A 12,803-nucleotide genomic window follows, 5' to 3' on the forward strand; every position below is an offset into this window, starting at 1 on the left:
GCAGATCTGCTTTTATGAATTAAACAGAATTGAAGAAAGCATTGTGGAGGCAGGCAGTGGGTCCTAAGTTAGTCCTGCTGAGTTATTTGCAGTGGATATGCTCTCATTAATTTTTTTCTGACTTTTTTTTAACTGGTGCACATACTTTCCTTGTTTAGGTTTATTATTAACAACATATTTCCTTAATAGTGGAGTATTGAAAGGTTTTGTCAGGAGAAAGAAATCAGGTATTTTTAGAAATCTGAATTTCTTGGGGAGGGGGGAGGTAAAAAAATGTTGTAACCTTAATCCAGTATTCACAGAAACATGAGTAAAGCCATTTGTCTGACACAGCTGTCAACTTCCTCCAGCTGAAATAATTTCTGTATTTTTTAAGATCAAGTCCTCTAAAGTAGAAAGCAGACCTCATGCACACTTGAACCAAATAAAGTACAGTGAACTGAAGACACCCTTCCATCACTCGCTGTGCTGTGGAGTCTTTGCATTCCAGGCAGCAGTCTCAACTGTCCCAGTTTAGATTATGTTGTATCAGGATTGGCTGTATGCATGTACTGCGTCCTCCCTCTTCTAAATTTCACTGGGGGAAGGCTCAAGGCAAGGATTAAATGTAGAAGCTGTCACCAGGCTTCCCCAGTGCAGCTGGCACCATGGATGGGCTTCAGAGCAGCTCCTGCTAGCTCTGTAAGCCTTCCACTCTGCCTCCGTGCTCACTATGTTTCCTCTGATAAGATTTTGAGTACAACAATTCAAGAAGAATTCCTTCTCTCAGTTAACACAGCTTTATTACCAAGTCATTTACCTCTTGATTGTTGGAAAAAAAATCTTCGAAACTGACCATCAAGAAACTAGACCTTGAAAGAAAAAACCCCAGAGAATTCAAGTAAGTTAAATATACTGAGCAAAACTAGTTGCCTTGAACTTGGGCACATTCAGAGGAAACAAAGTAAGACCAGAGATACGTGCCGTGCCATGCCTGTTGGCAGAACTGAAAGTCCACCCTCTGCCTCTCTTCCTAGGGACAGTAACCATGAATGCCAGGTGTGCAGGGTGACCCTGGTGGGTTTGTCAGCATATGCCAAGCACATCTCCAGCCAGCTGCACAAAGACAATGTTGATGCCCATGACAGGAAAGAGGAAGAGAAAGAAGAGGCAGAAGAAGAATACCTTGACAAAGAACTGATTCAACTAATCAAGCAAAGGAAGGAACAGAACCGGTGAGTCTTCCTTTCTCCTATTAGGTCATAGAATTGCTTTTAACACAGTTGGGGTATGCTCGTAAGGTGTAGGTGCTCACGAAATGTACACTGCCTGTAGCCAGCATATATGTTACGAGAACAATCCAAGTGATCTGTGTGGATATTGTAGTTTCAACATGTAAATGTGGTTCTGCTGAATGTGCCTGTTCTGTTGATCTGCTACTAGTAAGGAAGCACAGCTATTCTCCATTATGGATAAAAACAGTCCCCAGTGTGGAATCGTGTATTTTGAGAGCCCAAATATTTTTATTTTAATATTTGATACCCATTTAACTGAAAGGCTTAATAAACATGACACTAGTGCTAATACTCTTTAGGGTGAGGTGTGTCTATAGGAACTGGCCTTTTAGAAACTGTTGCTGAAAAGGTTATGTTATAAAACCCTAATCTGTCTATTTTTAAAATTAATCGGATTTCTCTGTCAGTGTCACACTGAAATCCCGTAATCCTTGAATGAAATTTCTTACCTGTTTTATCTTGCTGCTTACCATTAGCTAAACATAATTCCGGTGGCTCACTATGAAATGGAAGGCTGCAGAGAGTAATAAGTATTGCCTTTTATCTTCTGTGTAACTCTGCAAGTGTGCATTGCAAATATGTTCCAGTTGGGAATATATTGTTTGAATAGATTTATGGCATGGGGGTGGTATTAAAGGGGCATACGATTTTTGAAAGAAACTCTTGCTTGTTGTGGCTAGAAATCTCAAATAGTGTCTCCCAGTGCACAAATCTGTGGTTGTTCTTGGTTTTGACAGTGTTCTGTCATACTAGGGTGTCCCTGTACTGCACGATGGTAATGTTTTCATATTGGTTAACGTAGGTAGCAACAATGTCACTTTTCCTGTTTTATAGTAAAGGAGTAATGCTGTCAGTACAGTGGTATTCTGAGGCAACAGATCTTAGAAAGTGTGTCTGCTGAATGCTGGTTTGGAGTGGGGGGGAAAGAAAGTATGTGGATTAAGTTACTAATACGGCAGGGTTGGTTTTTTTTCTTTTACAGCAATAGTCAACTAGATCATAATCTAGTTGATGCAGCTCCTAGAATTTACAGTATCACGTAGGCATTGTTTCTTTGAATCTTTGTTTTAGAGCTCAACTTTATCTTATGCAGTAGGCCATTTACTATTAGAGAGTAATTATTTGCATCTTTTAGCAAAATTGGAATGCGTTGAAAACTTAGAGTGGTACAATAGGAATTTTTAGTTCACTCAAATCAGTTGTTTTTGGGCAGTAGTGTGAAAGTTTCCTGTCTTGTGTATCCAGGAATCTGGAATGAATGTATTCCTGTGATGCCAGAAAGAAGCGTTTCTGTAATCAGTTCTTGGAAAAAACTTTTATTAAATGTGGAATAAATACTTGGAACATTTAGACTGCTGACCCTAGGAATAGCTGTTGGTGTTAAGGTAGCATTTATCTTTAAATGTGCATTTAGTAATTTACCACGTGCTCGTGATAAGTTGTCAAGCACAAGTACTATCCAAAGGGCAGTACATAGCACTTCTGGGAGGCTCATACAGACTCAGCGTTGCAGGCTGTGGACTGTTCCAGTCTGTTGGTTAAAATAAGAATAAATATTTTTGTATCTGAGGTAAAATTTCTGTGGATGTTTTACATCTGTGTTTTAACTGAAGCTTTATAAACTGGCTCATGATCTCAGTTGTTTTCTCCACTAAGTAACTGCTTCTCTCAGCCAAACTTTCCTTCTATTTTGTATCAATTTGCTCTAGATATGCTATCTAACACCAATGGAATAGTCTTCAGAAAAAAATTATCTTACTACTAATTAATTTTTCATCTATCAAGATTACTTAAATAACAAAGATTATACAACAGATAGGAGCTCTCTTTTTGTTTGTTTCTTAATATTCCATTCTATTTACTAGTTATTGGACTAGTATCTTCTGAGTTAAACAGAAATATTTAAGAATTAGTCTATTGAACTGTCCCTACACCAAACCAGTTGTTCTTGTAAGAGCAATTTTGAAATACCGTATTTAAGTGAAGGTACTACATTAGTTTTGAAAGTTGAACACTCCAGAAGCCTGAATAGTAAAGCAGCTAAATAAACTACCTCTGTCTCTTTTTATTAAAAAAAAAGTTTTCTTCCCAGTGCAAATAAAACGCATGAGACTTGTGTGCTGTTGGATTTGTGTGGAAAGGCATCAGTATTTAGGTTTTCTCAATTGTTTTGTAGGCAAGCTGAATCAAGCTGTGCAAATCAAGAATTAGAATGTGATGATAGGAGATCACAGAGAAGGCGAGAAGAAAGAGCTACTTACAAAGAAAGAGAAGCTTATGACCAGTCATTGTGGCATCATCATAATGCATCACAAAGGGACTGGAAATGGGAAAAGGATGATTATATTAACCCTAGACAAGGCAAATTTTCACACTCTCAGAGGAGCCTTAATATAAACAGACATTCACTTGGCCCAAGGGGACACTCTGGATGGCACCAGAATGTTTCAGGAAGCTCTTCAAATTGGCGTAACTATGGGAATTCTGGAAATGTTTGGCATCCAAGTGGGCGGAGAGGAGGAACATCAAACTGGCATCACGGTGCCAGGGAGAGAAATTCTACTTGGCACTCAGAAGGAACAGGTCATTTTTCTAGCTGGAATTCAAAGAGTTATGGAGGAAACTGGAAATCTAGTCCTCATGGTGCAAATGGCTGGAATTTTGGAAGCTCAGGAGATACATATTTGGTAGATCCTATTAAATATAATAAGGAAAGATATGCATGGCAGCAGCAGGAGAAAGATATTGATGTTCTGCCATATAGAGATCGAAAAAATAAGAGTGACTTGCTTGATTTTACTAGTGATAAACTTCCTTCTGAGGGGGCATTGGATTTTGGTATGTTGAAGCAACCAGAAGGCAAAACTTCAAGAGTCAGTGGGAAAAGTGGCAGTCCTTCCAGAGATAAAATGTATCGCTGGACTCCTTACCGGTCCCAGAAAGCTGCAGAGCAGCAACCATGGTCTGAAGATAATGTTTCTAAAACTCCAGATAAAATGGATTCTGTATTTATGCCTCTTACTGATTCAGCAATGAAGGGAGAAGCTTGTGAAGCCAATGTTAGTCTTTCAAGACTTAAACAAGAAGCATCTTCCCCTTCTAATGTAACCTCAGATCATCTTGATTCTTGCAAGGTAATGAAAGACTGTTCCAGTGGTGAAAAGCCTGACAGAGATGATGGCAGGAGTAGTAGGATGCCATCACTGAAGTCTCCTCTTCTGAATATCACAGATATAAAGTTATCTTCCCCAAAGCAAGACACAAACAGTCTTTTAAAAAATGTCAAGCTCCTGTTATCCTCAACTAGTGAAGAGCGGAATCATTTGAATGCACTGAACTTGGAAACAAACAGTGTCTCCTCTTATTCATTGAACCGGCATCGTGCGTGTGCTGGTAACTTACAAGACAACACAGATGTGCTTGGTAGCAATCCAGAGCCTGTTAATAACTTCAGTGAAGCAGAACAAAACCCCAAAGATGTTCAGTCCAACCATTCCTTGCAAAATACTCCCTTAAGCTCTTGCAAGCATACAAGTAACCAGAATAGTGAAGAAACTGGGAAAGCATCACCAAAGAACGAGTTCAGACTAGATTCATTAGAAGATGTGAGCGATGATGATTTGACCGCACGTGAGAAGTCAGAAGCAAGAGTTGAAAAGTTGTGTTCTTCTGTTAGTTCTTGTTTACCCTGTGACACTCCAGAAGGTAAACCTGCCACCTCTGAAAAGGAAGGTGATGAAAAGCCAGCTGCTTCGAGTGTTGTTTCTGCCAATCTAAAAGATTCTGCGATTCAGATGGGATCCACAGTTTCTCCGTTGAGTGGTCAGGACCATTTGCACGTGCGTTTGAAAACTGCCTCACAGGATGGAGAAGGGGACGAAGAGCATGTCAAGTCACATGATCACTTTGAAATGGAAGGTTTTGAAAATCCTTCAGATCATGAGTTGCAAAAAGGAGGAAGCCAGTCATTAGGCCTCCTTCTTCCTGATTTAAGCAAACTTGGCCTCCCTGCCTCCCTGCAAAGAGACTTGACACGACATATTAGTCTGAAGAGCAAAGTTGGGACACATCTTCCAGAGCCCAATCTCAATAATGCACGGCGTATTCGGAATGTGAGCGGCCATCGGAGAAGTGAGACAGAGAAGGAGTCAGGGCTAAAACCCACCCTTAGGCAGATTCTTAGTGCTTCCCGGAGAAATGTAAACTGGGATCAAGTCATCCAGCAGGTAACAAAGAAGAAACAGGAACTTGGCAAAGGTTTACCAAGGTTGGTAGCTTTCAGATCTAATGTGCTCTGTGTGCTGTTGAGGGGAGTGGGTGTTTTTTCTCCAAATCTGAAAAGAATTCCAGAATCCTAAAACTAAGACTTCAGAATGAAGCTTGCTATACCACGATCTTTTGCGTATACAAATAACTTTAGAGGTTTTGTGATTGATTGCTACTATGGATGTCTATCCATAAATAATAGCAGTCTGCTGCTCAGAAAAGGTTCTGATCATTTCATAATAGTTGCTTAATATTTGAATATGGAGACTAGCAATAGACTTTTCAAGTTCTAGTAAGTGGAAGAATGTAAAAATGCAATCACAATCTGAACAGTGCTGTGACTTGCTTGTTTCTTCATTTATTTAGGACTACAGGAAATGCTTGTGTTGCTGCAGGCAGAGTAAATGCTTCTGCTTCACTTGTTAATCTTTTAACCTGATACGCTGGTTTTGTGTTTAGGGCAAGCAATTATATAATACTTCACTTTTGAAACGTTCTTCAAGCCTGAAGTTTTTGAAGCATCTTAAAAAGATGTCATATTTGCTTATTCCAAACCAAGTTTAGAATAATTATAGTAACGTGATTTCCGACTTGGAAATCATGCTGTCGGTTCTTAGCAACTAAATCTAATTCTGTGATACACAAGAAGATACTCCTTTGCCAGATGAGACAGAAAGCACAGAATACCGGTGTAATGAGTTGCCTGATCTCTTAAAGCAGTAATGTGCATTTGGGGAAGGGGGAGGCTTTTTTCTAGATTTAGCTGGCTTGTTACATGTGTATTTATTTTTCTTTTTATCTTGTTAAAGGTTTGGCATAGAAATGGTGCCTCTTGTTCAAAATGAGCAAGAGGGTCTAGAGCTCAGTGAAGAATCTGATCTGTCTACTCTAGAAGGATTCCAGTGGGAAGGGATTTCCTTAGCAGTTCCTGGCTCAGCCAGAAAACGTAGCTTTTCTGAAAGCAGTGTCATTGCAGACAGAAATCCTTCTGCTTATAGTTTCTTCAATGAACAAGCCAAAATGAAAGAAAGTGGGCAAATAGTTGCAGCCAGCCACTCACATCACATAACATCTGGGTATGAGGCACGCGCTGACATTGAGGCTGACTTGAAACGGAAGACATCTCCTCTTGCTTTGTCACCATTTATGTCTGAAAGAACTGAGACTAGTGGAAGGAGTGACAGTCTACAGGCCACCTCTGAGGCCACAGGTCTCGCTAAACAAGACCAGGAGAGCCCAGAGAAGAGAACTCCTCTTCTTGAAAAACAAAATGTACTAGAAATCTCAGAAGAAAATCGTCCAGCTTCAAATAATGCTTCACTTTTTGCAGTGTCTAATAACATAGATGCAGCTACAGATAGTAGCTGCACATCTGGTACTGAGCAGAATGACAGCCAAGGAATTGGAAAGAAACGAAGAGCAACTGGAGTAAGTGTGCAATTTTGTCCAGCTTTGGTGCCCTAAAAAATGTTTTTTCCTGTCAGTGGTTATTCAGCCTTGGAATTATCTCTGCAAAGAGGACTTTCTCCATTTGTAGCCTCAAACTAATTTGCTTATTTGACTGAATTTGCTTTAAGATTTTTTTTCCATTTCTGCCTTCAAAGTGCAGGACTTCTGCTTAATCTTTTTTAATAGTAGAAACGGCAAATGCTCTCTAACTTTTATTTGGTAACTGGCATGCTCATGCTGGTAAATGAGAGCTGTTAAAATGTTTCCATCAAAGTACCTGGTGTAGCAGAAAGGCTCTTTGTCTTGTTTCAAGAGTCTTTGTTTCAAAACTTAAATGGAAGCTAGGCTGTAGTAGAAATTTGTTTTCCTTGATGTTCCTGATCTTATGGTCAAGCAAGACAACCGTTTTACAAAATTATATGCTTAAAATTATGTCTCAAATCTTAATTTATTTCACTGTCCTGTCTTGGATTTACGCAAAGGGGGAAAAAAAATGTTTCTGATCAAAATGTTTTTGTTGTGTGCAGAAAGTAATGTTTTAATTCCTCACTGATTTAATCCTCTAGACCTTCAGCTAAGGGCAGAAAATCTGACCCAAGGTGTAGTCTTAAACATCTGAGCAACTAGAAGGCTGTTGGCTTATCTGATATTTCTTTGTAGCCGAGATGAAAACATGGTGCTCACTTTGTTGCCTTCCCTCTTTTTAAGAGCAGACGAAAAGATGAGTTATAGAGAATGTGCAAAATTGGTTGTGTGTTCCTCTCTGAGGGTTATGGTAATGGTTGAAAAGACAGTGGGTGTTTGACTTTTTGATCTAGGCAAAATGGTTCATGTAGCTTTTGTTAATAAATGATTTTTACTTGCAGGAGGGGTCTTCGCCTGAAATCCCTAGTCTAGAAAGAAAGAATAAGAGAAGAAAAATCAAAGGGAAAAAAGGTGAGTGGATATCATACTACTAGGTATTTATAACCTCTATATCAGATTCACACATATATTTTGACTTGGTTAAAATGCTAGTTCCATAATGTTATTTTAGTGCTTCTTGGGCTCTTAATGAAGATCATAAGGTGGACGTCTCTCAAGTCTGCAACACATTATTCTCTTCAGAGTCCCATGTAAATTTGTCAGAAGTTATTTCTAAGAGAAAATCTTGCACTTCCTTTCTGCCTGCACTTTATGTGCTTGTTTGCACAGATGGGACGCTTGCTTTCCCCTGCTCAGGGAAGAGACCTTTTTTTCCTTTTCAGATGGAAGTTCTGAAGCAGGAAGCACCCATCACTCCCTTCTAATTCAGCCATGCAACTTTCCCTATCTATTTCTGGGTGGTCTCACCAGAAAACTTGTACTCTGTGTAACTTGGGCTGTGTTCTGGTTTTGACATCTCTGGCAAGACTTCCTATTTTTTGACTCCTCCTTCCTTGTCCTCAATGGAAATGAATGTGGAATGCCTCACTCCTTCCTGCTCCTGACCAAACAAAACTCTAATTCTGGCATCAGAAAGGTCTTTCTCAAATGTGCCTAATTAAATAAATGTGCCTAATAAAATAAATACACATCACTGTGTATCAAAATGAACCATCTGTGTTTTAGGCAGAATGTTTTCTTTGGGAATTAAATCATTGCATCACCACCTGGGAGCTTTGGGGTCCAGAAGATAACTTTCAAATGTTCAATTTCTCTTTATTAATTATTTCTTTATAGTAAGAGGTGTTTGGAATGCAGGGCAATTAATATGGATCTTCTTGTGCAAACCAAATTTCACTGCTTGAAAAGGTGGGGTTTTTTATCAGCCTCTGTGTCTTTGATGTCTGGTGTTTATTATGGAGACTAATAACACATTCAGTGAAATCTTTTTCTCCCTTTCTATGAGTTTGCTTTAGCATCATTGTTAAGGTATTAAATCTACTGAAGGAAGCTATAACCTGAATGAACTAAGCAGTACTCAAACTGAAACTTAATTTGGAGAATCTCTGTAATGCCAGAGGATGGTAGAAGGTAGTATAGTAGGATCTTTTACGGAGTACAGTGCTCAGAGACTCTTTCTCAAGATATCAGAAACATGAGTCTCAAGTCCCAGGATCATCCTGGACAGTAAATGATTGATTTTTTTTTATTTTTTTTTTATCATTAGGTTCTTTTTCTCTTAAGCTGCATTTCCTCAGTTTTTGGATTAGTTTAGTTTAAATCTTGTTTAGCTTAAATTTGCTTTTGCCTTTTTGATTACATTAAAGGCAAGTGTGTATTTGTACTTTATGTACACATGTACTTCAATAAAAGATCTTTGTGGTTTGTTCAGCTAAACTAAAACAGTGCTGACAAAGCTATGATGGAAATAGTAGTGTCAAAGTTGAGATCCTGTAAAGAGGAATTACTCAACTTTGCTCTTGTTTTAAGTAGACCTGACTGTTCCTGTGCATAGATACTCCTTTCCAGATCCTTGGGTGACTCTTGCCCTGATTAATGTGATTTTTTTATGTTCCGAGGTGGTAGTACTTATTGAGGTACCATGTGTAATGTATTGTAATGTCTGGTCAAGTAGAGTTATACTCTCATGTTTTGTTTCTTTTTCAGAGCGTTCTCAGGTAGATCAGTTGTTGGCTATTTCGCTGAGGGAAGAAGAGTTAAGCAAGTCCCTGCACAGTGTGGACAGCAGTCTCTTGCAGGCTAGGGCTGCCCTGCAGGCTGCCTATGTTGAGGTTCAACGTTTCCTCGTATTAAAGCAACAGGTAACAGTGGGCTTTCGAGAGCCTCCGAACTAGAAGTTAGCAGCCTGTAAAACTGCCTTAATTAGGACTGATTTAAACCACAACTGTTTTGCAGATAACCATGGAAATGAGTACACTGAGAAGTCAGAGAATCCAGATCTTGCAGGGGTTACAAGGTACATGATACCACAAAATCACAACAGTGGGATGCTGACTCTCATATCCTTTGAGCTAAGCATCTTGTAAAAGTTGTGTTTAGCTTGAATTCAGTCATTTAAAACGTGCAATAAATTGTAGGCTTTCAAATGGAAGTCTTTATTGTTCAAGTCTGGTCTGTCGTCTTTGGTAGTGCCATCTAGTGGCTTTTTTACAAATTACTCTGTGCTCACAAGAAATGAGCTCTTGGCACTACTAAATTTTATTGTAAAATGTGAACATTTTTGTTCTGTGAATTTCTTGTGCTTTTTTTCCTCCCATCTCCTCTTTTTCCATTAGAAACATATGAGCCTTCTGAACTGCCAGAGCAACTTTCCTGCAGCATCTTGAGTGAGAGAAGAAATAGCAAATCACAGATGACAGCTGACTTAATTCCTGCAGGCTCCTTCCTGCCCCTTTTGGACACTTTGTCGTCTTCTGTATCTCCACTGGGAGCTTCTGTTCATGTAAGCATGCCCTCACCATTCCAGTCTTCTGGCATCACACCTACCACTCCTCCTGACTCCACAGTACAAGTTAAACGAGAACCTGTGTCTCCAAAAAGCTCACAAGAAAATGTGAATTCAGTGCTCCAGAGCTCTCCATGTGCTTCCCGAGCAGGAGAGGTGAAGCAGAAGGATGGTATGTATGGCTTCCCTTTGTTTTAAGAGAACTAGGTTTAAGAAAATAAGGAAAATTTTTTTTTTCCCAAAAAGAATGGAAGTTGGGTCTCAAACCTGCAGCATGCTGTACAGGGGTGAACTCCCATTAACTTGTGTAGAGCTTTGTCAACTTAATGGTCTTAGAAGCTGGGATCTTCTTCACAGCACACCCAAATGGATTCTACGTTTTTGAAATTAAGCACATGCAAATTGTAGTCATACGCACCTACAGATTTCTAGTTTTACTTAAAAAATAGAATAGACATGAATTTGAAAGTTACATCCTTTTAGTTAATTAAAAAAAAAAAACAAACAAAAAAACCCAAAAAACCCCAATGCAAAACAAAACAAACAAAAAAACCCCAAAACCCCAAACCTTAAAACCTCCCCTGTAATTTTTGTCTTCTACTCTGCTTCCTAAGAGCCTGTGAAGTCAAGCCAGGTGACTTATGACAGTTGTTTGCCATAACAATGTCACTTACCCAAACCTTTAACTTAGATAATTTAATATAAAGTTTAATAAGTAAAATCCTTGTTGAAGGTAAATATAGCCAACACAAAAAGTTTTTCTTTGGTTTAAGTGGAAAACACTATTGGAAAAAGCTGTGCTGCTCTACTTTTATAAGTGTGTTTTTTTCTCAAGCACAAGATAAGTGTTGGCTGAATTTAAGCTTAGACTACTGTAAATAGAAGAATTTTAAAGGTTTTTGGTTTTATACCTTTTTGCAGTTTGCTTCAGATGTAGAATTCTGTATAAATAGTGTTCTTTGTGCTTTTTCAGTCACCATTGCATTTCCTGTATTCCACTCTGTTACATTAAGTTACATTGATGTAGTTATTGTGAATTTTGCTTCGTCTTTTTTTGGAGGATTTGACAGGGATTATGAAGCTCTAAGGGTGTATGCTAAAGTAAACTTGTGTGGCAGGGGAGAATCTGCTTTTGTGTTTGTTTGCTTCGTTAAGACTCAGCTTTTAGGAAGCCACTATCTTTCTTTCACTTTCCCATTTTTATTGGCATATGCCATTCTCTTATGTTGAAACATCAGTAGGGAGAGGTGTAATTTTTCTTTAGAGTTGGAATACTCAGAATAAAGATTTAGTGATCACTAGCTACAGTGGCATGAAGCATCTTGCTTGCAAAATCTTCAGACTTCACTGAGGTTTGTGCAGGCACAACAGAAGCTAAAGAGTGCGGTTTGGTTTTTTCTCTCATAAAGGTGAACCTTCAATGTATAGCTGTATTTATTACTTAAATGATTACTTTTTAATTGTCTTCATCGCATTAGCATATTTTTCAGTTTCCTACAAATTTGTTTTTGATGTTTGTCAAATGTGGTTTTGGTATTGATCAACTTCTGTATGCATTAAATTTTAAATATGTCTGCCATCAAATGAATTTGGTAATTTTTGGGAAAAATAAGGATTTGCCATCAGGTAAATTCTGTAATTTGGTGGAGAGGAGTTCTCTCTGGGGGCTGGCTGTATGCTTTCTGGGGATTGAACACCTGGCTTGTTAGCTTTCCTAGGATGTCAGCTCAGCCTTGCTTTGAAGGAGCTGATTGCATTTGGTTTCCCCTAACTCCCAGCAATCTCTCCCACCTGTGGAACTGAGTGATTCTGTTTTATTGCCCTACACCATGATTTCCTACTTCCTTTTCTAACACCTACAGTACTCCCAAGTGCTGACAATTAATAACTTTTGGGTTTAGAAATTTCAGTTTAAGTTGCCAGTTACTTTGATTTTCCTGGTGGTTTTGTTTTTAAGTGACTGGACTTTCTTCCTTCCCCCTTCCTGTGGGTAATGAGGGATGCATGATATTAGAGGTGTATTCAGAATTCAAGGGCTTGTATGCCGCCTTCCCAATATAATTGCACACAGTAACTTCAAACCGTGTCTATAAGCATTCATTTCTTCTGCCTAGAGGGTTTTCTAACAGGTTGCAGCTGTGTGTGACAGCTATGGGTCAGGGGAAAAATAGCTTTCCATTGACTTAGTTTAAATACAATATACTTGGCTGTCAGCAAGTTCTAATTTTATCTTGGAACTTCCCACCTGAGGAGGCTGTGGGGCGAGATGCTCACGTTTAAGCTGTGTCTAGTTGGATGTGTGATTTCAAAGCATCAAATTTGTACTACGATGTGTTAAACAGTCCAACAGCTTTGTCTAATCATTGCTGTAGGTTTAATTTGCTGGTTTCTAAGAGACGGAAGCAGGGAGGTGTTTCAAATGTTGCCAGCTTCCCATTCGCATT

At 38.9% G+C, this 12,803-nt stretch overlaps 1 protein-coding gene across 3 annotated transcripts in view; it reads left to right on the plus strand.

Moving 5' to 3' along the window:
• The window catches only part of ZNF106 (zinc finger protein 106), a 43,025-nt gene that overhangs the window by 13,879 nt on the left and 16,343 nt on the right, over positions 1 to 12,803 (plus strand). For all 3 annotated transcript variants that reach the window (XM_080397662.1, XM_080397663.1, XM_080397664.1), the window contains exons 4-10: positions 1,017 to 1,214; positions 3,451 to 5,541; positions 6,350 to 6,968; positions 7,856 to 7,925; positions 9,561 to 9,715; positions 9,810 to 9,870; positions 10,190 to 10,531. In XM_080397662.1, the coding sequence (XP_080253788.1) occupies positions 1,017 to 1,214; positions 3,451 to 5,541; positions 6,350 to 6,968; positions 7,856 to 7,925; positions 9,561 to 9,715; positions 9,810 to 9,870; positions 10,190 to 10,531 (3,536 nt within the window). The remainder of the gene's footprint in view (positions 1 to 1,016; positions 1,215 to 3,450; positions 5,542 to 6,349; positions 6,969 to 7,855; positions 7,926 to 9,560; positions 9,716 to 9,809; positions 9,871 to 10,189; positions 10,532 to 12,803) is intronic.

This window comes from Falco punctatus (assembly GCF_963210335.1).
Source record: "Falco punctatus genome assembly, chromosome: 7".
Taxonomy (NCBI): domain Eukaryota; kingdom Metazoa; phylum Chordata; class Aves; order Falconiformes; family Falconidae; genus Falco; species Falco punctatus.